Source organism: Semicossyphus pulcher, unplaced genomic scaffold (assembly GCF_022749685.1).
Source record: "Semicossyphus pulcher isolate SPU_LCO1_2020_fin unplaced genomic scaffold, fSemPul1.0.p SCAF_6, whole genome shotgun sequence".
In the NCBI taxonomy this organism is placed as follows: domain Eukaryota; kingdom Metazoa; phylum Chordata; class Actinopteri; order Labriformes; family Labridae; genus Semicossyphus; species Semicossyphus pulcher.
In genome coordinates this window covers 19,810,340-19,836,082 of record NW_027211737.1, presented here as the reverse complement: position 1 = coordinate 19,836,082, position 25,743 = coordinate 19,810,340, and the positions used below count along the sequence as shown (strand labels likewise).

The following is a 25,743-nucleotide window of genomic DNA, read 5'->3' as shown; positions in this document are numbered from 1 at the left end:
GCGGCGGGGGCGGTAATGGAGCTGAAACAAATGGTTGTTTCATGCACAACAGCAGATGAATACAATTATTTTTTCAAAGAATGGAGTAACATGACAAAAGTATTCCCTACGGGTCGTTTCAGTCTGTGTTAAAACCTGCTTAAGCCAGAAAGGGGGGAAATGTTCTGGCAAAATAGGACGTGTTGGAGAGAGTTGTACACTCTCACTCTCCGTTGCTAACTGGAAGTAGGTTAATGAAATAAGCTTAACTGCTTCCTTGCTGAGAGTGAGATGAGAAGATCAATACCTCTATGAAGCTTTCCAAACAGACAGTCAGATTAGCTTAGCATGACATAAAGACTTGAAACAGCAAGGGAAACAACTAGCGAAGCTCTGTCCAAAGGTAACACAAAGCTACCTACCATCTACCTACTCATTAAACAGCATTTATATCATGTTTGTTTTTTTTGTGCTAAGCTAACTAGCCATGGGCCGTATTTGTTGAATCCACTTTTGTGTGATTGAAATCATGCTACATCTGTTTTGTGGAGCTGTTTATAGTCGCAACAAGGCAGCGTTCAATAAAATTGGTTGATAATAAACCATTTTGAACATCGATTTGTTCGACTCAACTTGTCATATTTTGCATGTCAAAGTGAAACTTTCCATAAGAGCTCTGAACACATCGATTTTGAAGCCATGAGCAACATTACTGATCGCTGTGACTCCTCCGCAGTTAAACATTTCCCTGTTGTAAATGCTGATCCGACCGAGCTTCTGACTTGTTTGAAATCAGGGAACTACTGGTTGGACCTCCATAAATACCAAAACCAGCCATTTCTGCCTCAGTTCCACTAGCTGTGAAAATCAGTTGATCTCAATGAGGGGTAAAGTTTAAAGGACTGCCCTCAGCTATTGGCTGACTTCACAGGAGCACCTAAGGTTTCTCTCATCTTCAAATGTCCCTGCAATGAAGATCTAGATCTCTCCTCTGTGGACTGGGCTCTCCCGAAAGCTTTCCCAGACTTGGCGGCCAGCATGCTCTCTGTTATCAATACCCATTTCATGTGTTTGATGTGCTGCTTTTAAAAATGTCTCTCTCTTCTGTGTTTCTTCTCTGGCGCCTTTTAATTCCAGTCCACATTCCTGTGTGTTCATTTCTTCCCTCCTTTGTGCTCCATCGTTTTAGAGCTGCTTCTGAACAGTATTCTGTGTATGTGTTCAGCTTAGGACCACACTGTCTGTCTTTCTACTCTTCCATGGATGTTTAGCATTTTCAGCCCTCTCTAAACATCTCCTCTCTCCTCTCGCTTTCCCCCTCCCAGAGGCCAAAGCGAGCTTATTCCCTCTAGCTATTACATCCAATTAGGAGGAGTGAGAGTTTCACCCCTCCTCCCTTTTCTACACTAACAATGTGGAAAACAGTGGAATGAGTCAGGGTTTTCTCTGCTCTTCCTTTGATGTGAACAAATTACACTTCAGATACACACTTGGCGAGGAAACAAAGATCCAGTTTACGCTTTCAAGTTTGGATTCTTTGTCAGGTGAACAAAAAAGTTGCACAATGGAAGAGGAGATGGCTAGGCTTGGATTAATGACTTCTTTTTATCATTAAAATTACATTTCAATAATGTCATTAGATATATATGCAGTTTGAGATTAATATCTTCAAGGACAAGTCTACTATATTTAGAGGCTATTCAGTTATGTAGAGTTGCATATGACAAAGCACTGAAGATGACCTTAAACTCCTTTTTCTTTTGCAAAATCCATGGCCTTCAACAGTTAAAAGGCCACTTAAGAAATAAAGTGCACAAAGCTAAGTGACCCAAAACAGAAACGGAGTGAAACAGTAGTTTTATTAAATCATTTTTCCACTTGTGCGTCACACTTTGGTTCTCAAGTACCTAGCGAGAAGTCCTCTAAAACAGATGGCAGCTCTGCTAGGTGTTTGCGCTAAGTGCATCCAAAGCCCGGCAGCTTTCTTTGCAACAAATGAAAAAGCTGGAGGATGTTTGAGTAGCTTTGTATAACATCAAATGTGTTTACAGGTGATAAAGAGCTCCTGTTCTGCATTGTTACAAGGACAGTATCACTGAAAATTGTTCCTTGCTTTTTTTAAAAACCCAATAGGAGTTCACCTTTATAGTGCCATCCCAGCTAATTACAGTAAACAGTGGTTTGTGATCCAAAAGGGGCAGAAAATTACCATAACATTTCAGGAAACAGCTTGTGCAACATAATGAGGTCAGTGTGCTTAAGCACTCTGGGAGCTTATTTGCTTTTGTTTATTGGTCGCACACACGTTGATGGGATTTGACTTACATACGTGAGGGTGAAGGTAATTACGGCAGCGTTTTCATTTTGGGGCGAACTGTTCCTTTAAGATGTTAGCGAGCTGTGTCATACGCTGCTTGTTTGTACTGCTGTGTCTGCTTCTTTCCCCTTTCTTCTCCTCTACTTCTCTCCTCCACGTTTCTCACTGCTGGCACTGTTGCGGTTATAATCCCGACTTGCATTATTCATTTGGGAAAAAACAGATCAAATAAATATACATTCGTCCTGCTAGGGGAGACTGTTTTATGTATATGTGCAATGTGTTGCTTTATGTATATTTGCTGGTTTAAAAACCACAATCAGCAAATCCAGAGAGGCTTGGTGTTTGATGTGACCACAACATACTGCAAGAGCTATGGCATTTCTTTTACTACACTATTTATTTTGCAATGGCAGCTGCAATCAATTTACACTTATTTCTATTATTCATATATAAGTTCTACCTAAAATTCTCATGGGATAACCCCTCACTTCACAGACTCAAAGCCTCCCTGCTCATCAATCTAAATTAGTTGTTGGGGTTAAGACAGTTTTATGACATCTTTCTTGGATGGTGATAGGATTTTTTTTTTTTCTGCATTGTGGCAACAAACAAAAACAGAATGATAAACACGGCATAGCAACAGCATCTCAGCTGCACAGACTCTCCTGCTTCACTGCCATGCATGAAAGGCATCTGCTTGCTGCTCATTAAACAGTGCAACAACCGTCATTCTGTGAGGCATTATTTCTGGAAGAAAAGCTATAATTAAAGTGTAAATGAACACTTCATTTGATCAGACTGGCTTGGACCGACATCAGGGATTAGACTTTATTGACAATTCTCGGTAAAATTGTCAATTTTCTCTTCTGTATTCTTGAGGTAGCCTCCTATCGCGCATGGACGATCAATACTGACCATAGCAGTATTGGGAACATGTATTATTTGCTGACACGTGGTTTGCACATTGACACTTAAGAGCAGACTTTAGCAAACATATCGATTGTGTGTCAAAAACACAGTATGAATCCGGTCCTGGATATGTCTGCACTCTGTATTGACCACATTACAGAAACACTTCCCCCCCAGACAGTCTGAGCCGATGGGTTTTTCTCCATGTTATGCTTGGAATAGCAATTTGATGCTCTATTTGACTGAACATCCCTCCACTAGCAATCACAAATACAGTACAGTTTGTGATACTGGAATTTAAAGCTCCTGTGAGGAGTTTTTTGCTAATTCTGATTACTTTATATGACCTACAAAAGTAAACCAGCCCATCATTGACAAAATTAAAGGACCAATTCAGCACTGTCAAAAGCTGGTGTTTTCTGTACAAACAGCTTCTGGTTTTGCCCATTCTACATTCCTACAACACCCAGCGTGCATTGCACCCCTCCATATGAAAGATACGGCCCAGCGAGAGACGCTGGAGTGAAATACTAGCGTTTCGCTGCAGGCAATGGCTCAGAGCGGTACAGAATCCAAAATACGATGAGAATATACCAGTGGATCATCTATAAAATCTTCAGGTCTGCAGTCTACATTTAAAACATGATGATTTTGAACGAGACATGACATTGGAGGCAGCCGTCCTACATTGAGGAAGTGTAGTTTAGTAAGCTCCCCGGCCTCTGCCAGATGATAGTCTGGTGGATGTTTTCCAGGGCCCATTGGAGAAGCAGACAGCGTCCTCCAAAGGCACAGAGTGAAATTGCATTTTTTTTCCAACCATAATGCCATTAGCTCCCAATAATAGCATGATAGGACTGAGGTTGAAAATCGGTGAACTGACCCTTTAATTTTTTCTATATAGTTATTTTTAATGCCTGAAACTGATGTATATAGTCAGATGAAGCATGCACGCTGCCTTTGTTTACATTTTCCATGGCAAGAATTAAAAGTGATGATATGACTGTTAAAGATTTTCAGTTAAAAAGGCCTTTTAAGCATGAACAGGACAAAATCAGCAAAGAGATAAAAGGTATGGCTTTGTCCACAGGGGGCGCCAAAATCAACACAAACCGAAATTTCCACACAGTAGCTTTAATGTTTCTATGGATAGGGACACTGTAGCATGTAAACTGATGTCAAACAGCATGTGTAGCCTAAGCTATTTTAATAACCATAAGAAATCCGTCGAAAACACAAGAGACATTACCAAGTCTTTACAGAAAAACTACGACTCATTTGTTTTAATGGCTTTAAAGATTCACAGTAAAAATACTGATTGAATCTCCCCGGTTCATGTCATTTTTTTGTTTACCTGTAAAAAAAATTAAGCTAACATTACATGTATTTAACAAATACAATTGTCAATTGTCATGTGTTTAAAGTATTATAAATTTATATTTAATGAAAAAATAGGACTACTTTTTGTGTCTAATTTTTTTTTTTGAGTCATGAGAGGAATAAAGTTGTTTACAGCATTTCAGACACGAAAATGGTATGGATTATTTAACATTCTCCCCAGTATAGAGAGCACTTCATTACTCTACTACAGCCTATTTTGAAATGTAATGTTAGTATATAATATATATATTATTATGTCATATTAGAATTTTGAAACACATCATCCATCAGCGCTCTACTGAGCAGCTCGTGTTCTCATGATGAACTGTTTGCAGTGCTTTTCCCCTTACATTAGGAAACACAGCTCTAAAGCAAACATACTGTGAAATGTAAACCAAACTGCAGTCCTTGTATGTGTCAGAAATAATAGCAATAAGATGTTTTTCCATATGTTGCAGGCCTGTTTTTCACAATATCCTTCCATGTACTGTTACTGACATAAAAGAGCATGTAAAGCATGCAGAGTATTTTTTACCCCCCTTCTTACACCACATGTGAAAGAGCCAGGCGCTAATGGAGGACTTTAGCCTGCACTCCTGCCCCGCTGACAGAACAGTAAAATGAGGATGGATAGGCTGTTTACTCGCAGATAAATATTGTTTACCTCTCCTCCTCATATAAAGGGGTACAGTATGCTAGTGCACTTCCTTGTCATTAGCTGGAGGAGCTTCAACAATGCCTCCCTAATTATTGTTGGTATTGTGCGTGTGAGTCATTTCACACTTAGCCACCCACTCCATAGCGAGATGATTTAATGTTAATAAGCACAGCTATGATGGAACAAACACTTTAAGGGTGATGCTATGTGGGAGAAAGATGCACCGTGAGCATCTGCTGGGGCTTGGATTGTGTGTGTGTGTAGTGTGCATGTGTGTGTAGGTAGGGGGGTGCAAGGAAAGGTGATATCTGTTGTGCTAATGTTGCACATGAACACAGATTGCCATATGTGCAACAGCGCAGCGGCTAAATCCTCATTTGCAACAAATCATTCGAGATTTTACTGTCAGAAGAAAAACAATGAGATGATAAAAATTCTGACAGTATTTATTGCCGGGTTCCACAAACAAACAAACAAAGAAACAAAGAGTCTCTACCGCGCTCTGACTGTGTAATATGAGCGGAATTAAAAATTACTCTCTCTAAATGCTGATTCGCTAAATTGTGCCACTAATATTTATGGTAACTCGTACCTAGAATTACCGTTTTAACTACTCTATAACAATTTATGTCGCTCTCTTTCTGCAGCAGCCGCAACTTGATTGTGATAATTAAAACCACTTGATTACGGCTGGAAACACATGGAACCGCTCAAACTGCGACTTGAGTCATGCAGTAATTAAATGCAGCTCTGAGGCAAATGAAACTACTGTGTGTATGTGTGTGTGTGTGTGTGTGTGTGTGTGTGTGTGTGTGTGTGTATTTTATGGATCCTGTCTCTTTAACACTACTGTATGGAGATTTTAAAGAGCTCCTATCTCTGCCACATGCTGGAAAGAAACAGGAAAAGTCAGAACAAAAAGTTTTTCTGCTTAAGATTCATAACAAGAGACACTTGACAGACACAAACAGGATTTGTCAGCCCCAGCGAGCGATGTCAGGGCTGCTAGCATTAGCAGTGACGGCTGACTGTCACTCTTGATGCCGCGGTGCTAAATGGGAGTACGATCCATTACCCGGATTGTTTTTGACTTTGTCCTGAGTCGACCGGACATGAAGGCGAGAGGGATGAGCTTCACGGAGCCATGGTGTTTGATGGAGTCCTTCAGCCATCATTGTTGGGGTTTCCAGATGTTACATCCAAGTGAGGCCACACTGATGTGCAGTGTTTAGCGCTGTTGCCTCACAGTGAGAGGGTTCCTAGTTCGAGTGCCGGTCAGCCGGATGAAGAGGGCCTTTCTGTGTGGAGTTTGCATGTTCTCCCCGTGCATGCGTGGGATCCCTCCGGGTAGTCCGGTTTCCTCCCATAGTCCAAACACAGCCGCATTAGGTTCATTGGTGACTCAGACTCTGAATTGCCTGTAGGTGTGTCTGTCTCTGTGTCAGCCCTGTGATTGACTGGCAATCAGTCCAAGGTGTATCTCGTCTCTCGCCCAGTGACAGTAGGGATTGGCTCCAGGAGCCATCTGAATTAACCCTGGTCTTAAATCACCCCAAAGATCACACAATATAACATGAAATACACAGTGCCATAGCCAGAGTGCTAGCTGTATCATAAGCAGACCCAGTAGAACATGCTTTATTGGACCAGTCCTGTATTTTAGCTCATTACTAAATTACTTTAGCTCAAACATTTACCATTTATTTTCATCAATGTCTTATTTGTGGTGTCTCTAGTCAGAGATTCTACATAGTAGAATCTGTAGACAGGGATGTGGATTTCTGGGAAGTCAATTGTTCTGGTTTCCGTTTGAACTACGCTTGTAGTCCGAGTAATATTGACCAATCACGTATCAGCAGGCTGCGTCGTATGCAAGAAAAACCGTCTGTGTGGAGAGCAAAGGCAGGCGGAACGTAATCCGCCGTAATGCCAGGCTCCCATCAGCGTCATCTGGCCACGATTTAGCTTTTTATTAATCTCTATAAACAGACATCTGCATGTAAGTTCAGCTAACAATCCGTTCTAGATCTAAATAAATGAATTCACGAATGTCACAAAAGCCGTTCAGCATTCAGATTTCCCGACTTCCTCGAATGCATCAGATCGATCCGACCTCCGTTTAACAAACAAACATTTTAAAAGTTTTCTTCTCATCCCGAGGACAGACCTGACAAAGCATGAATTTTTTACTTCTTACAAATCTGCATCATGATGTTGAAATTTCGGCAAAGGTAAGACCCGTTAAAGTAAATCACAAGATCTTTTTCTGTAATAATGCAGCACGCGGAAAAAAAAAAAGTCTTGACGGGGAGTTGATTGTCGCTTACAGCCCGGCACATTCACCGTCGTCCCCAGAGTCTATATCGTCACCAGGTCATCGCCGTCAAACACAACAGCATGAAACAGTCTTGATAGTTTTCCTTCATAATTATAATAATTGCAATCATTGTGTTGCCCTCTCACCCAGACAAATATGGATTTATCAAAACAACACTTTAATCTTGATTGTTATTGCTTTCCAGGGTTATGAGGTTAATGCTAATGCTAAGGAAAAGACACTGAAACAGTGCAGAACATTTGTATGCAACATTGTCCCACTGAAAACAATCCGAATGTCTCTACTTCACCATTTTTCCACTGTATATTTCTGTAAATATCACATCTACATGGATTTTCTTAAACGTTCACATTACTCACTTTGCTCTCTTCAATATTCACTCCATTTACTCCACCTCATCTTTCAACCTAACACTCATTCGAGTAGTTTTATCAACTATCCTGTCAAATCTTCGCACTCTGAACCTTTTGTCATCTCAACAAGATATTATAATAGAAAAGTCTGCATTTTGTTGTCTGTATCCGCCGTCGGGAAAATCACCCACTTTTCCATTATTTACCAGGACTCTCACAGCTGTCAGGGATTTAAGTACAGCTGAGCTTGTTTAAATTGAATTGGCCACATTAAAGTGAAAAACTGAACACAACCACAGAGCAGATGAAACACTTTATTGTGAAAAGTCTCACACAGAACATCCCATATAAGAGAGAAAATAGTGTCTTACAAAAAGGTTATTTATTCCACCAGTGTGACCCGTGTTCACACTCTGTACAGTAAGGCGCACTTTAGGTAATTAGCTGCCGGGTGACTCACGGCTCTGTTGGTTTCTCTGGTGTCCATTTGTAGGTGTCTGTATGCCTGTGATACTGTGATCACATGGTTTATCAGAGGTGATCCAAACACATTTCACACTCTCAGTCACTTCAGGTGAACCACTTTCCTCTTGGCACCTCTTACAAATACGTTACATCGAACATCTATTCTGTGAATCTCACAATCATTGGCGATGCATTACTGAAAATCCTGCCTTTCTATTGGTCTTAAAATGACATTTGAAAGCTCAGTACGTGACATGTCAGATACTAGGACTCTTTATGTTGTAATTTAACTGAAATACATTTAGTGCTGTGTAGATGTTCCTGTAGAGACATATTCCACTGCTAAGCCTGCTTTCTTTAGTTCAACATGTGGAATACCAAGCCCTTACAACTGGCTTCTGGAAATAGCAACTATATTAAAGCCCCCCTTCACTGAAAATCCAGTGTTTAACCTTGTAAACATCTCCATGTGGGGGTTTTCATGCGCTACAAGACATATCAGGGACAACATAAGCAGTCATCTCCATGGCTGGGCCTGTCTGCTTTTAAACTGCAGTGTACCAAGGACAGGCTGAACAACACGCTTTGAGACGTCACAAACCGAAGGAGCCAATCCCGTTAATGGACGGGGTGACGCTATGCATATGTGTAACCAATGGCAACCACTTGGGCGATGTGCGAGCCAGCTGTAACTGTCAGCGTAATGTTTGCAAACTCACGACTGACTACTAACGTTAACGTTACTACTGCTAATTACTACATTTCAAGCTAGCTAAGTTTCAACAAGTTGCCGCTTAACGATGGCAGAGACGTGTTGTGTTTTCGTGACGGAGGGGGCAGATGGAAATGTGCATAGTGGGCGGGGCCTATGCAGATTTAGGAATTTTTTATGAGGGAGAACGAGGAGATGCCTTTTACAAGGTAATTAAACATATTGTGCAGAAGAAACGTATCAGACACACTTTATTATTTCAAGCAGAGCATTTTATGTGTCTTCAAACACGACTGGAGCTGCTCTTTAACTAGGTTTGTATTAATGGTTGCTGAATTTTAAGGCCAGTGTAGGGCATGAATGACTTGTTACCCCCTCATCTTCACATTGAAGTAATTACTGTTGATACAAAATAGTATTCGATTCTTATTTTTTAATCTGTCTGAATATGTCGGACACAAAACCACTTGCAGTTAATAAAGGGAAATGCACTTTTGTACTCCATTCAGATTCCATCCATGTCCTCCTAATTTCAGCTCTTTCAGTTTTCACATAACAAATTCTCCCTTCTAAAACCAGACCTATGATGCATCCTGCGCGCCCTCGACCTCAGCAACAAGCACCTCCACTCCACTCTGTAGAACTGAATGAATCAGTTACAGACATATAAAATGGGTTAGCATCTATGGTTAGTATAAAAGCAGCCTGTGCAGGGTTAAATAGATTTGTTTGGTAAAATTGGTTTTATAAATGAAGCCCAAGGTCACTATAGTGGGAAAAAATGCAGATTATGAGAAGCTGTGTTTTTAAATGAGCTATTAATCCATATTTAGTTATTGATTTTATATAATTTATACTGCCTGATTGGATGTGAGCGTGTGCATGCAAAACAGCTCATTAGTGTTACAGGGCAAGCCTAGTCAACCACGCTGTATGAACTGAAAACAACACTGACAACTTAAATCTGTCATGTTGTATTAGTATATGAAAACATTAAAGTGGGAGTTGGCTCATATGCCTGTACACGCTCCCTGTGTACATATGTGTGTGTGTGACCCGTATGTGTGTTTTATAAGGGTTTGGTACGACTTGGTCCTGTGCTCCGACCGCTCTATCTCCACCAAACACCTTGAGGTCATATCGGCCCCGTGCTGGACGGGCTGGCTGCTTCCCATTTAGATTATGGATGGTTATTACTGCCTCCCGGCCGTCAGTCAGATTAAACCAACAGTCCCGGGATGGAGGCTCATCGCGGGCAGGAGGGGGTGCAATTTAAATAAGTCACTTCCAGAACCTTCCATGTTTTACAAATATATTAATGCAGCATGAGATGTAGTAATTGAACATGTTTTTATTATTTATAACGTTTTTCTCTCTCTCTCCTGAATTTGTCTCTTTATCACAATAACCTCATGACTTTCACCACAATAACTCCATCGTCTTACCCTCTTTACACTAAATTAGCTGAAGTTCTGTGTGAATTCAGCTCCAATTTGTGAACGGGGTTTGGTTTACACCACTTTCTGATACCAGACATTAAAATGCACTTACTGCTTAATGCGGGTGTTTATCTCACTACGCTTTTTGAGATACATTATGTAGCTAACACACTCGGGCTGGTAAATCATGATTGTTTCAACACTCATTATAGATCTGTGTTTATAGCCCTGCTTCTGTGGGAAATGTTTGGGCTGCTGAATTGCTGACAACTTTCACAGGGAGCCCAATTGAAAGATGTTAGATTAGCTGGAATGATGAACAGAGCGTGTTGTCAGTGCGCTGTCCAAATATGACTTACAAACATCTATTTGTTTTTCTACTAATGTAGACTACCAATATATCATAGTCCCTCTTAATCACTATCCCAGTAGTGTGTTTTTGTTGTTTTTTCTTTTGTGGGATCGTTAAATGATATCAGAATGTTTGTGGCAGTGGAATAAAAAGGACCAAACCACTTTATATTTAAATTGGTTGCAGAGGGGTGGTTTAAACTTTTAAACGACTCAAATGAAAAGTTGTACCATGTACCAGTTGTACCATCCTGACTGCGTTCTTCTGCATATACGTCTTGACGTAAATACGTGGTGATTTATGTTTCAAAGATGGCAGCTTCCAAGTTAAACAGGACAACCTTGGAAAGCATATTTTGAATTCAAACATTAAATAAATTAAAATAAAGTTATTATTAAGAAACCTTAATATTATTGGACAGCTAGATACGGCTGATGCGTTGACGGCTGATACATTGGTGTCACCTTGTTGCTTGCTTAACAGCAATGCAACAACTGCGCCTAACAGACAATCGATCCCCATCTTGAGCTGATATAAAACGCGCCTAACCGAATGCACGATGTGTGCATGTCACACAGTTGTTCCCATTAAATGCATCGACGCATGTAAAGACCAGATCATAATGGATCACACCCCGTGTAAACCGTTAACCCGAAATCTTCAATCTGAATGACAGAAAAGTGTGCGTGTAAATCCAGCTTGTACTACTGTTCGACTTAAAATATCCTCCGACTGTAAAGACAAAATACCTCACTCGTATGTCTCTTCCAATACAAATTGACATTTCCAAAACTATAGATGTCTGCTTTTTGTTGAAAGTAATTTTTAAGAGAAGGGCGACAACACTGCTGTAGTTAAGAGGAAATAAAATCCACTGTTGGTACAAGATTGGACTTGAACCATGCTCACACACCCTGTTAACCAAACCACCCATCCTGACTTCCTTAAGATCTTTTGCTTTAGTAACGTCTCATTATCTCTGCTTTTGTTACTTAGAGAAGACGAAGAAAACTCTCCAAACCACAAACAGCACTTATCGGGAAAGGTTGGGTCCTTTTAGGTGTCTCATGCTAACACATCGGATTTGCCTCCTACGTATGCATGCATGTGTGGGCGATGAAGCCGGTTTTGTCTGCAAATGTGTGCATTTACCCCGTTCGTGTGACTGACCGTGTGTGTACTGTTACAGGAGAAGCAATCACTCTTCATTTCTGAACTTATGTCTAACAGTGGGAACACGATTTCTCTCTTCAGACAATAACAGATAAAGAGTGATGTTTGTTTTCACAGGAAATAGCTGTGCAACTTCTCTAGGCTGTTTTGACTCAACTATAGATCTCGCCAAAAATTGATAACCACCAACCCAGTGTACTGTACAACAAACAGTATCTTATGTACACTTAACATTCTCCACTGCAACACTTGGATAACAAAGAAAATCCATTATGTATCTCCATCTTCTCCACATGTGTATTTGTGTGTGGGAGTGAAGGGCTGTCTGCCCTCAGAGGCATGATGTTTTTTTTCTTCTTTGTGGGTGTTTAATTGTGTGTGAACTTTCTATACAGTGTGTGTCTGTGGGCTCGCATGTGTGCGGCTTGACCCCTTTGGTGAGAGAGGAGAGGAAACGGCAGAAGGAGAACCGCAGCCGAGTCAGTGAAGCGTGGAATGTGCTTGGTTTTGGGATTACACACACTGGCCCATGTGCATGGGAACTCACAAAGGAGAGCTCTTTCTGCCAGACAGATGAGAGGTTGGGAAAGTGCTCGGCTTTGGCTCCCTCTAACTTCAATCCGAGCTTTCTCTCACATTTAAAGCAGTTTTTTTTTAAAGGCTGCGGTTCACTCTTTAATTCTGTCTGTTCATCACACTGGTGTCTCAGTGAATCGCTCTCCCCTTCAGTTTGCAGCCGCCGAGAGAAGATTCATGGCTGCTGTCTCTGTGTGGAAATAATTTGTTCCGGAGGTTTCCTAAGTTTGTCAAAACAGTCAGCTCAGCTGTTCTAAGTGAATACAGACCCCCCAGAATTAAAGCAGCACATTAAATTAGATTGGCTGTATAAAAGTTTTTTTAAAACCCTCTGAGAGCACTTTGTGGAGAGATTTCATTTTCACGTCCAAAAACACTGCAGCGGAAGCTGACTGACAGGGTGTTAGTGAAATGGAGGAAAACCCACTCTCTGCGTTGTGATTGGAAATTATTTGTTTCTAAAATGGATTAGGATGCTTTTGCAGCTGCGAAAAAGTCTGGCATCCGTTACTGTCTCCCTGTCTGCCTCATGATCTATGTGGCCTTAACCCTCTCCGTATGCTAATGCATAATTAGTATTCCTGGCTGTGAAAGAAAACATGTACACGACGGTGAATCATACTTTAATTAAGCTGCCTCTTTGGTCGGCAGGACCATTAGCTATTGAGAAATAACACACATGCATATTTAATACGGACTTCAGAGCACCAAATCCCAATACATTGATGTTTGTTCATCCATCCATCCAACACATTACTGATCCTCCCCTGCAATGATGTCGATTTAATTCATCATCCCGTGCATCTAATACCCTCTGCCTTTTTGCCTCTGTAGCTGCGTCCAGCTTCAGGCTACATTTTCAGAGCGATCTTACAAGCGATGATGGGGTTAGAGGGTTGTGGTAGTTATGGCAGTCAGGCCAAATCTCAGCCATATAGAGCTGGACTGGGGCTTATAGGAGGCAGGGATGCAGCAAACAAGTAAGTATGCCACGGGGTCTAATCCTACACTGGTCCAGAATGATGAGCACGTATTAGTCAGAGGCCACCGACCAAGACGTAGCATGGTTGCGGTGTATGAATGGGGGATGGGCTGTGACACAGAGCCAGGTCACGCCTCATGCAAACAGCGTGGTGTACTTCTGCTGGCAGGATGCAACACCCTACAGGTAGCAGGTGTGTCCGGCTCTACAATCCATGCGTGCATTACATGTGAAACACCGCTGCACACATGATATAGTGCACAGTGTGGTTAAGAATACAGTCGAATCAGCAGTGTTTCGTGCAGCTGCAGCGCTGAATACTGTGACATAAAGCTAATATATTGTCTCTCCCTCCCCCTCCCTCTTGTCCTCCTCTGTGTCTCAACAGCAGCAGATGGTGAGGAACCAACTTCAGCAGGTGGGAGATTTTTTATGCTTGGTAACGTGATTTCCGTTCATTTGTGTGAGCGTATGTGAGAGAGAGAGAGAGAGAGGATGGAAAGACGGAGCTCTTTCAGTTTCTCATTCTTGGCCGAGTCCCCTCCTTCCTCCCTTCATTATCGCCGACTTTAATTCATGCATCGACTGGCTGATCGTGCCTGGTCAGCAGCACTCCCATGATTATCTTATTGGTGGTTCAGTTCATAAAGCAGTTCCATTTAAATCTATTGTAATAGTGCAGCTCGAGAAAAAGCAGCCCATCTTTGTGCAGAAGTTTGAGATTGTTTTCAGAACCTCACAGTACAATACAGCCTGGTGATTGCTTTAGCTTGATTGCTTTTCATCAGGGGAGGAAGTTTTCTGAATGTCTGAGTATGGAGCATAATGTCTGAGAAAATGAGGGAGATAATAATTCAGAGCTCTGACTTCATAATCCATTAACTGAAGAGTAGCATTATGAAATATAATATATCTCAAACCTTACTGTTAGTTATTTAAAGTACATGCATGGCATCCTTATGTGCACGTCTTTATCATCAGTCTGAATGTGCAGTGTATACGTTCCCTAAGGAGTGCATTGAGTGTGTTTAGTGCTGCACGTAAGCAACGATCTCTGCGTTGTTGTACAGAAAAATCGTCGTCCTTTGAGAGCAGATTTGGTATTCTGAAATACTGCTTCTCATTATTGAAAGAACTAATGTAAGCAGAGTTTCATTACAAAAGCAAGACCACAGAGGACAACAGTAAACAGGAACCTGATTTATCTTCATCAGTGATGTAATTAAAATGTCACTTCTCATCCCGGGGAAGTGCTGCAACTGAATACAAACCTCCCTGTACTGTGTGCATCCTCGCTATCTAATTTTATTTTCTTGTATTAATATTAATCTCTGCTGGTTTATTTGATATCAAATGGGTTAAAACAGGAATGATTTATTTAGATAAATCATATTACCCCTGAGCTGTTGCAATGCTTATATTAGTGTAATCTCTACCGATATCATGCAAAGACAGGCCGGTACAGAGAAATGGCTGGGCCCAATGAATGGACCCTCCCTAAAGTAATTCATGTAAACCTGTGTACCTTCTCTTTCAACAAGACCCCAAACATATGCACACGCACGTGTAAGACTCATTATTACTACATTATTGTTTGGTTCAAAAGGCCATGCTAGATCCCGCTTCTTCCATTTTTCTACCCTGATTTATGCGTCGGTCCTTTTATGTCATGAATTTCCTCAAATATAGCAACCCTAGCAGCTAAGGTCATGTGTGGACATAGTGCCATTATAAGAGGTTGTTTACATTTTAGAACAGACTATATTTTACTTAAAGGGGCCATATCTTTTAAATGGATATTGTCATATTTTGCTTGGGTTTCACATTTGCAGGTGTTTATTGTTCACAGTGAAAAAGTGAAAACTGCATAATTCTGTGTTTTTCCAGAATGACATGTTTAAAAAGGTCGCCTCTGAAATGGGCCGGTCAGAACAGCTGCAGGTTTCTACGCGGGACCTTGCTTTGGCTGAAATCGACCAATTGTCTGACCTTTCAATGGCAAAGCGGCTTGTTCATTTCAGGAAGAAGGAGAGGCTCCGATACAATTTTTAAAACGAAACAAACTTTAGAACAGCGGCTTTCAAAGTGTGAGGCGCGCCTTTCCCCGCTGCTGTGCGTCAGTTAAGCGTAGAAAGCCATTGGCTGCTATGTAAATACTTGCCCACAACCAAGGGATCATGTCAAACGATGTGGTCTTTTCATTTTGGCACACTTCCTTTTGAAGTTATTTATAGGCTAGTTGAGCAGGCAAGATTAATTAGAAAGAGCAGTGAATATTTACATTTCCTCAAAATCTGGGTATAGCAATCCTATTAATACATTCTCATTTGATTCTACATCCTACATGAATACAGAGTTTATGTACAATTAAGAAATAAGTATTTAGGTCGGTTGCAAAGTTATCTTCTTCTACTGTTTGACTGCACTCATGTTGGCGTCACTGCCACCCCTATTTATGACCAGAAATCGGACTACAATCGGCTGACTTTGAGACTCATCTTTGCTGTAGATGCAGCCGCTAAAGACTGCAAAATTGATGCTGCCTTGAGGCTTACGTGACGTGCACGTTCGTCTGACGCTATGGTGTTCACATCTCTCCAAAAAGGCTATAAGAGTGCTCGTGAAGGGGATGTGAGTGCGGATTTTTTCGGTATTGACCATGACCTAAATCAAGTACCGGTCAAGGCTGTAAGTGGATGAGGATACAGCTGCTTTTATGTTCTTACAGGGGAGGTTCAGTGTGTCATACTATGAAAACCACTGCATTAGAATAATAGAAAATTGATTGCAGAGCTAAAATATGTCCCTGTTAAGCAACGATGAAATAAGACAATTTTTGTTGTTTTAATACGTAAGGGAAATAGCACACTTAACGCACACTTTACATGTAATTGTCTGGTGGCATAAATATCCCACAAACACATCGAGTTCGTAACTGTGGCATATAGACTATTACTGTGTCACTCCTTTTCATGAATTCATAATAACATGAAGCACTTATTTCTAATACATCTAAAATTCAGTGTAAATCTCTACACTCACGTTTGCTGCTTGAAGGAAAACTGCAATACATCATGCTGCTAAAAAGCTTTTTTTCCCCTCCTAAGTACTGAACACATCTCACATCTCAGCGTGCAGCAAACAACACGAGAAATAATGATGGGATCTGAAAATGACCTGAATTAGGTGTGACTTGTGACCACTGACCTGGAACTGGACTTGAAGAGAAAATAGGACAGGGTGACGCGGAGGGCCAAATTACTGGTGACAGCTTTGAAGAATTTAGCATATCAGCTGCTACTTCACAGGCGTCATCATCTTTCATCTACATATTCACGCCCTTCTGTCTGCACACATATAACGGGAGCTACGCCTCAGTGACCTCGGGCTGTATGTCTTTAGGTCCTGTGTTTATCTCTGTGCTCGGGCTGATATGATTGTAATGCATTATTTTCGACGCAGATTGGCCCTCTGTCTAGAAGGCATCTAAGCTTCTATTTAAATATAAAGTTTGAAGTTTGGAGATATCTGCTTAGTGTGCAAGACATGACAGAATATAAGTAAAGGAGTTCATTTTTGCTCCTCCCTAATAGGATAATAAAATGAGAGAAATTGGCCACATGTTATCTACAGAAGGTTGGATTCTTTCTTTACATCCGGCTGTTCATGTCGTAAGAAATGGAAGATTCTTGATAAGAGAATACAAAAGACAAATCTTACCGTACCTTTACGTCTCTTCCGCAGACATCACCCACAGAGAAAGTGCAACTCAACTGAATGTCGAACTGAATAACAATAAAAAAAGAAGTCAGCAGAAAGGAGGCCAGATTACATCTACAAAGTTCAAATACATTTCAATCTCTCTTTTCGCTTCTTTTAACTAGGAAATTGTTTTTTATAGGCTCTGGTCTTTAATTACGTATCAGGAGACTCCTATACTTAATTATCCACATTAAACCTGTGTTCCTCTGCAGCATCTCAAACTGTCACATGGCCTGACCTCTTCAGCGGCTTTCACAGCAGCGTATGAGCTCAAAATGTACAGTGACGCGACTTCAGTAGAGAATTTGTTTCTCTACATTTAGTATCTCTTTAAAACTGCTGAAGATATGTGCTTATTTTTTTAGTGTCTGGTAGAAGAAAAAAAGCATGTCAAGTGCTTAATTTCTGCTGGATGGAGCATAAAAATTGAAGAACTGAATTGAACTTTTGGTTTTCTTTCCGTGTGTGAAATATGTTTCACGGGCTAAAGAATCTTACTTTTTACTTAAATCAAGTGATTAACCTTGTAAACATCTCCATGTGGTGTTTGTCATGTGCTACAAGACATATCAGGGAAAACATAAGCCTTCACCACCATGGCTGGGCCTTTTAAACTGCAGTGTGCCAAGGACAGGCTGAAAAACACGTTTTCAGATCGGCAGGTTTGAGACGTCACAAACCAAAAGAGCCAATCCCGTTAGTGGACGGGGTGACGCTATGCATATCAATATGTGCAACCACTTGTTAAAATTAAAAGCCCTAGAAGATATTCTTAATGCACCATCCTCGTGGCTGCAGCATGTGCGCTGAAAATACAGCAGATGCCACTGAGACCTCGAGAAACACAATTGCGCCTTAAGGTTAAGTTCATAACTAACCGTCTATTTGAACATAGAACAATAGGCCTCCTTTGAAGAGGATGGAGCCATCCTCTGATTGTCTGATTGTCTTAAATCTCATTAACTTTTAGGGGAATTTCTATTACAGTAAACAATCTGGCATCGCTCACAAACATCAGAATGAGCAAAAGCAGTGGTGTAGTGGTCCCTGGAGAAGTGGGTATACTCTTAATTCATGCCCTGTTTTTGAGCAGCCCATTCAGCAAAGGATAGACGCCCTGTTTTATAAACAGTGACATGTAAGACTACTCTATTTAGTTTACCCAAAAATGGGCCAGTAGTATTTGCACATTGTCACATAATTTCTGCTGCTTGACCTCAGGGAATATGTATTATGAAATTATGACATTACTGACCCAATACTGCCCACAGACTAGTGACTAGTGATGTCTACAGAAAAACAACAAACGTGAATGACTGACAGGCTATAGCCTAAATGTAACAAGATAAACAATGACCACAAGCTATTCAAATGTGGAAAGTCACCCCTGTAATCTTGATTTTTAAGCTTCAGCATAAAAAAGCGCCCACCCACTGTAGTTGACGTCTTCATCAGCTTCATCAGCCGGCATCTTTAGCTGTGGGTGAAGAGGCGGCATGGGCATCCTCTGCGACGGGGGTGGGGGACGGACCGAGCGCGCTTCCAGAGTGTGGGCAAACGGAGCTGCTAGCATCGCTAAGATTAGCTGAGCTGCTGGCCGGTGTAGATTCGCGAGGACATTTGCAATTGAGAAAGGACATTTTTGTTTGAATCGCTCGCTTCATCTTACCTGGCTGTTCATAAACGTTACATCGTGTGAAAGGGAACTAAAAAAATTACCGTTAGGCAATAATTATTTTCCCAGGTATCACCCGCCCTACTCTGCCTCTGATTAGCTCATCAGACCTGCATAATGAGTACTGGCCAATTAGAGGCAGCGTAGGGTGGGTCATGCATGCCACCATCCTATGAAAGATAATTGGGCAATATGTCTTGCATACATGAATGTTGCGCATCAGAGAGGATTAAAACGTGGGTATACGCAATGCTGACTGAAAAATAAGTGGGTATACGCCGTATGCCCGCGTATACCCTGCACTACACCACTTTTGCTGCAAAAGGCCTTTTTTAGAGGAGACCTTTGGGAGGCAGAGACACCGCTCTGACATTTTCATGGCATTTAGTCTCTGACAAGACTACCTCCATCTCCTGCCCTTCTCCGGATCCTCAAAGAGAGATGCCGGTCTTCGGCGTGACCTCTCCATTTGGATATTTATTTGACATATTCCAAAGCATTTTGTTTCTGCGTCATTCTTACAGGCTTTCCATTCTAAGTGCATCTGTGCGACATTGTCAAACGCTGATGGGCTGGAATGGCAGAGTGGCAGAGGCACAGGAGAGTATGAGGCCAAAGACTCTCTAAAAGCACGAACGTACGCCGGCTCACGCTGAGAGCGCTGATGTAATATCGCCGGTGCGGTGCCAACTTTCATCAGTCGAGGTGAAGGATGGGTGCAGTGACCATGAGCCCGTGAAGCGGTGAGGCCATCATAGAAACAGAGGCTGGGTTAAAATAGATTTGACACAATTAGGCCACGTCGGGTTTCTCTGTGATGTGGCTGGGTGCACATTCAGAGCGGAGGAGCTTCCATGTAAATTTCTCCCTCTTCAGGAAGGTAAAATGTGTTTCGTTCTGTAAAGATTTTAAAGAGAGGTTAACAAGCTGGATGATGTGCCGGCTTGTCACTTTGAACTCGGTGTGTTTGAGAAAAGTGGAACTGAAATCCAGAGGTGGCAGTTTCATTTTCAAGAGGGTTTTCAAAAGTCTAATTGAATTACCAAATCTGCTTTGTACAAAGGTTTTCCAATAAAGTTTGTTGGTTTAAAGTGGTGTAAATGGAAGACTCAAGTGTGGATGCTTCAGCTATCGTTGGACGATGATGTGCCTCTGGGAGCAACGGCCAATTTTCGGTGCTTCTGGTTATTCGATTAAGCTATCAGGCATTTCCGGGCACTTCCTCTGCCTTGCATTCATCATTGTTTACAGTCCAACTAGCAACTTGAGAAGAAAGAATTGAGTTTAAGTTGAGAAACGATGTGACTGGCTTGTTACAGACCTGCCAGCACTCCCGATTCGGGCAGGAGTCTCCCTCATTTCACTCCTCACTGCGGCGGCTCGCTACCTCGCTACTGCTTAGCTTGCTGCTGAAAATGGCTAAAACGGGCCCAAAGAAGAAAAAATACGCCTCAAAATTTAACCCCACTTGGTGTGAGAAATTCTCCTTCATTGCAGCTAGCCGCATTGATACCTACGCTGCATTTTATAAGGTCTGTAGAACGGACTTTAGCATAGAACACGGTGGGAAATATGATGTTAGCAAGCATGCTAACTGTGCCAAGCACAAGCAAAAACACTGAGGCACAGAGGGGATCCTGCGTTTAGTGTGCATATCTGTTTATTTTTGATTTATTAATCTGTGGTTTAGGGTTATATGTTGACAGGGCTGCTGGTTATAGGCCGATTTTCCCCCTCTTTTTCACATCCTAATGTTGTTGTTAACCGACTCATAGCAGTCTGATAAATAGAACTGCTAAATCGTTGTCAGATGTTCGCTGATGCTCTCCAGGATTGCATTACAGTCGATGCCTTACGTCCCTTTTGCTCTCTACACTGACTTTTTCCTGCACACTACCAAAGCCAGCTGAAGCACTAATGGACGGTACTCCTCGGCCTGAAGCGACAACAAGAACACTTTCGATACTCTGAATCTTGTCCCTCGCCCACAGATTCTGTAGTGGTTAGATAGAGTATCAGATGAAAGGCACCCCAAAGGCCCCAAAAAAACATGTTCCACTTCAGTGGCATCAGCGGAAATCTTTATCAAGAACAGTCAGTAACTTTGTCCGACCTCCTCGTGACCCCAACAGATAGGATAAACAGCTGGAGCAGAGCACAAGAGCTTCCTTCTTCCCTGAGTGTAATTATAAAGCAGAATGTTGTCTCAGAGTCTCTGTAAAAGAACAACATAGTAAACAAGAGGCTCAGTACTTAATTATATCCCTCTTATAAAATTGAGTGAGTCTTAATACCTCAATATTTTCAGCTTCAATGATGCATTGTCAAATTAAGTGTTGTAAACAATATCATTAATAATGGGCTAAGTTGAAAGGTGCGGTGTAATGAAATGTGTATTCACTGGTACATTACGAACTGATGTTTGTGACAGCTGTCGGCTCAGATACACAAACACGTGTGGCTTTAACCCTGGAAGTGTCAGGCCTTTGTGATTGATCTGCCAGGAAACAAAGGATGCTTTCCTTCGTTTAACCATCGGTCAGGTTTTCACAGCTGATTGATTGGACTCTCTTTGCCGCCAGAAAAGAAATCACAGTGCTAGTGCCGGACACAACACAGGCTCACATCAATCACCGAGCGAGCGTTAGCTTGTACAGCGGCAGCAGCTGACATTCACACAAGAAAAGCTGCCAATGTTTCCTCCAGACATGCATCACAGAGGCACGCATCACACAGCTTCTGAAGAGAGCATCCACTGACAGCCTGATGAAATCTCCTCACATGCTACGTCCACGTCCTTCCTCACCTTCTCTGGAAACATCATTTGTTTTTGTTTTCTTTGAATGTTTCGGATCTGCAGTGTTTTTTCCTCTCATCTGCTGCTTCTATCATGCCTGTCATTCCTTTTATGCATTCATGCTTCGCCTATTAAGTCGCAGTGAATTTGGCTCTTTTAAGTATTAAAGTGTGCCTTATTTCCTCAAACTGAAATTAAAAGAAGTCTGTCATTTTGAGGGCTGTACCCACCAAACTATAACATGTTTTACCTGTTGGACGCACGTTTATCAAGAGTGTTTCATAATTACCTGCTGTCAGCCTGATTTAAAACATTTCCAGCTGACTATTTTCCATAGTGTTTCAAGTGTCATTTTCGTGTTTAACATATAATTTAGCCAAAAGAAGTATTTCAGTCAGCTAGTGAGCTAAAGTTAGCGACCATATGGCTCCAACTCTCGAAGCACTCCTGAAGATTGTAGGAGAGACACTGGCTTTTATTGTGAGACTGCTTTATTCAGTGTGTTTACACTGTATAATTACTTGGTCTCTTCCTTTCGGAGAGTAGAGAGACGTCTGTGGATAATTCAGCCCCCATTAAAGACCTGGTGAAGGATGAACAATGAAGGACTCCAAACGTTAATACAAACCAACCCTTCCAAAGAGATAGCAGCACAACATCTCACCCCTCCTGGCATACAGTATGTGACTTCTGCTGAAGAGCATCTGAGAGACACAGTTTATTTACATTTAGTCTTTTTATTAGTTTAATTACTGGAGAGATCTATGTGCATAGTTAGACTTGTTAAACATTGAACACTGTTGTTTTTCTTTTGTAAAGTTTACAGCGTTACATGCTCGTACACCTGGATTGATCTGTGTAAATTAATGCAGTTAAAAAAACAAGAGTCCAGAGATGCGCCTGAATTTTGACTTTTAAGGGGGCAGCTACGGTGGCCGAGTGAACGAAGTCCATATCCAAAGCACTTAGCAAATTCAAAAAGCACAAGTGCGAAAGCCGCAACTCAAATACAATAACCCACAACAGCAGCGAGCGAAAAACGGGCAGAATAGTGTCTCCGGACTGTTATTGTTGTTGCACAACCTTATATACGTGGGAGAGAGAAGTACCTGCCTGTCTGAGAAGTAAGTGAAACCTTGATGGATAATTATTGTCAAATATTTATACTATCGCTTTTTATTTGTTACATGTGCGCAATGTTGTTCAATGTCTTTATATTTTCATATTTATGTAGGCTATTCTGCCATATAATGCTAGGCCATTGGGAAGCTTGTCATGCATATTTAAAACATTAGCTTGTCCCTTTCAATTTATGCTTCAGCATAAGGTTTTAAGTCGTCTCCGTGGTTACCAGATACCCTCTGCGGTTTTTACTAGCCTCTTCGCTCACCGTTATTATTGTATTTGTGTTGTGGGTTATTGTATTTGTTTTGCAGCTTTTCTATTTGTGTAGCGAAACCTCTGAGCCACCGTAGGCAACCCTTGTAAATCTCAAACTTACCCAAGATATTATAGTAATAAGATGGTATGTTTCTTGGGTCTGGGTAACGGTTGCATCTTATCCTGACTCACTACATCATCCATCAGTTTTTGGTGTTTTTCAACACACAGTGTGAAATACTCAGTGTTCCCCTCACCTTGAAGTGTTCTTGGTTTGAATTGTCGTCCAGCTCCATAAACCTGTAAATCAATCTTTCTTTGTAAAGTTTTAGAGCCGTTTATATCTAAAAAAAAACATATTTCTGACTCGAACATAGCTGTCACACCGTCTCTCTGTATGTCGCTCACCCACACTTTGACCGTCCCTCTCTCTCTCTTCCCTCGCTGCTTTTTTTCTGCTTTATGCACTCTCCATTAGGGAGGCTGTCAGTGTGCTTTGGTGCGACTATAGATTGTCACGTCAAAACAGCCCTGAAACCTGTCACCCTCCTCCCACTCGGGGAGCAGGGCCTCTGTAAAAGCTATTATATGTTTCTCTGTACTACTGATTAGCCAGCGCTCTCATTATTACTGTTACAGGTCCTGCCTTTGAAATGGCATGACTTCGATAGGATTAACTCATTTGTAATTTATATCCAGAGGCCTACTAATTCCGACGTGAACAATAATAAGAATCCTAGTGGTTTTTATTTTTTTAATTCCTTCACGGAGTTCATTTCCAGACGTCTCATGTTCTGGTCTGTGGCGAGACTTAAATGGTTGAGCAGATGATGCAGTTTATAATCCAAGGCTGCACCCGTTTACTCGACGTTGTCAAATTCTCGGCTCATGGCTGTTCATTTGTCAAATTGACTTAAGAGGGCATGATAGTCTCACCCTTGAGACTCCTTCTTGTTGCTTATCACTTAAAATGAAATAGGAGACCCGTCAACGCTCAGTTTACCTGTCAGAGCTAAGATATGAGCGTAAAAAGACTGGAATAGAAATTACATCAGGAGACAGGAAGCTTAAAAAACGGCTCATGAGGGCCAATTTGTTAGCTTCTTCTGTCAACAGACTTACACTGATGATAATTCATCAAATTAACCACCAGGCTTTCTTTCGCGGCCTGACTTTTAGTGTTCAACATGTGCCGGCCTAACGCACAGTTTGCATTAATATCCAACGGGGAGACTCCTGAAGTTTTCCCATCCAATCTCAGTCCGAAAAGTTTTGACAGCCTGGGTGCAGTCGCACAACTCGATGTTTAATAGATGAGACAGCTATTGGCAGGCCCTTGAGTTATGAAACCAATAACCTGGCATCAAGGCCTCGTCATTTACATTTGGCCCCTCGCTGCAGGTTAGTCCTGGAGAGGTTTTAGATGGCAGGAATATGGCACCATATTGTGGGCACTGCTAATAAAGCAATACGTTACCGTGTCATATATTTGTGGTTGATTTGATTTAGAGCTGTGGTTATCGCTGTTGGTCCAACAGAGACAAATTATGAGAATATATTAGGGGGGAAAAACACTCACTGAAGTAAAAATGCTCCATCTGAGTTATTAATCATTATTAACATAATTATTTATTATTGAAATTCTATCTATTGTTTAAATCCCCAAAGCGTGAGCTCACTATCTACAAAGCTTCCCAGTGTTCTCTGAGCCCAACAACTAGAAAGGCAACAATGGCTATGATGAATGGGGTGCTGCACACACAGCAAGAATCCACGTGCTTCGTGGTTATGAAGATGAATTCTCCTGCAAATTAGTGTTTGGTGCATGCGAGCATTTCCTGTGTTAAGATGAACTGACCCTCGCCCAGGGCGCAGCACAGGAAGTCTTTGATTATCAGTGGGGGGCTGAACTTTAGTAATCTGTGTGGCTGGAACGGCAACATGTGGAAACTTTAGCAAAGTAAGCCAGTATTCAAGTTGATATGGGCTTTGAACAACTGAAAGTAGTTGTTGCAGTCCACATCTTTTTAAAGGGCAAGTTATTTCAGTGTATAAGCACTAAACAGTCTCCAAGGGCCCAGTATTGACACAAGGAGCCGAGTGCACCAGCTACAGAAGATATGGATAACACAAAACTAAAGTAAAGAAAAATACTTTTCACGGATAGTGAAATAAAGAAACTGTTCTCACAGCAAAACTAAACACCACACATACAACAAGACTAGGTGAAAACCTAGTATGCGGCTGACCGCATCAGGTCAATGTGCGCTTTTGTGGGCAATGTGTTACAAGGACTGTCCTCATGAGGCCGATGACACAGGTGTTTGAAAGCAGGTGCGCGCTGCGGACGTAGGTGAGGACAGCGGAGGAGCAGCCTCTCTCTACAGCTGTGAAAGTACCGTCACTCACTCAGTCACTCACTCACTCAGTCAGTCAGTCAGTCAGTCAGTCAGTCACAAACAGGCCCATGTGTAGGGCTGACCCCGACGGTTA

The 25,743-nt window shown here is 41.6% G+C and overlaps 1 protein-coding gene across 2 annotated transcripts in view; it reads left to right on the top strand.

Moving 5' to 3' along the window:
- edil3a (EGF-like repeats and discoidin I-like domains 3a) overlaps positions 1–25,743 on the top strand; it is a 116,684-nt gene that overhangs the window by 17,319 nt on the left and 73,622 nt on the right. The window contains exon 2 of one of the 2 annotated variants that reach the window (XM_069683163.1): positions 14,028–14,054. In XM_069683163.1, coding sequence (XP_069539264.1) covers positions 14,028–14,054 — 27 coding nt within the window. Of the gene's footprint in view, positions 1–14,024; positions 14,055–25,743 lie in introns of both variants that reach the window. The other variant, XM_069683162.1, reaches the window with a different exon arrangement.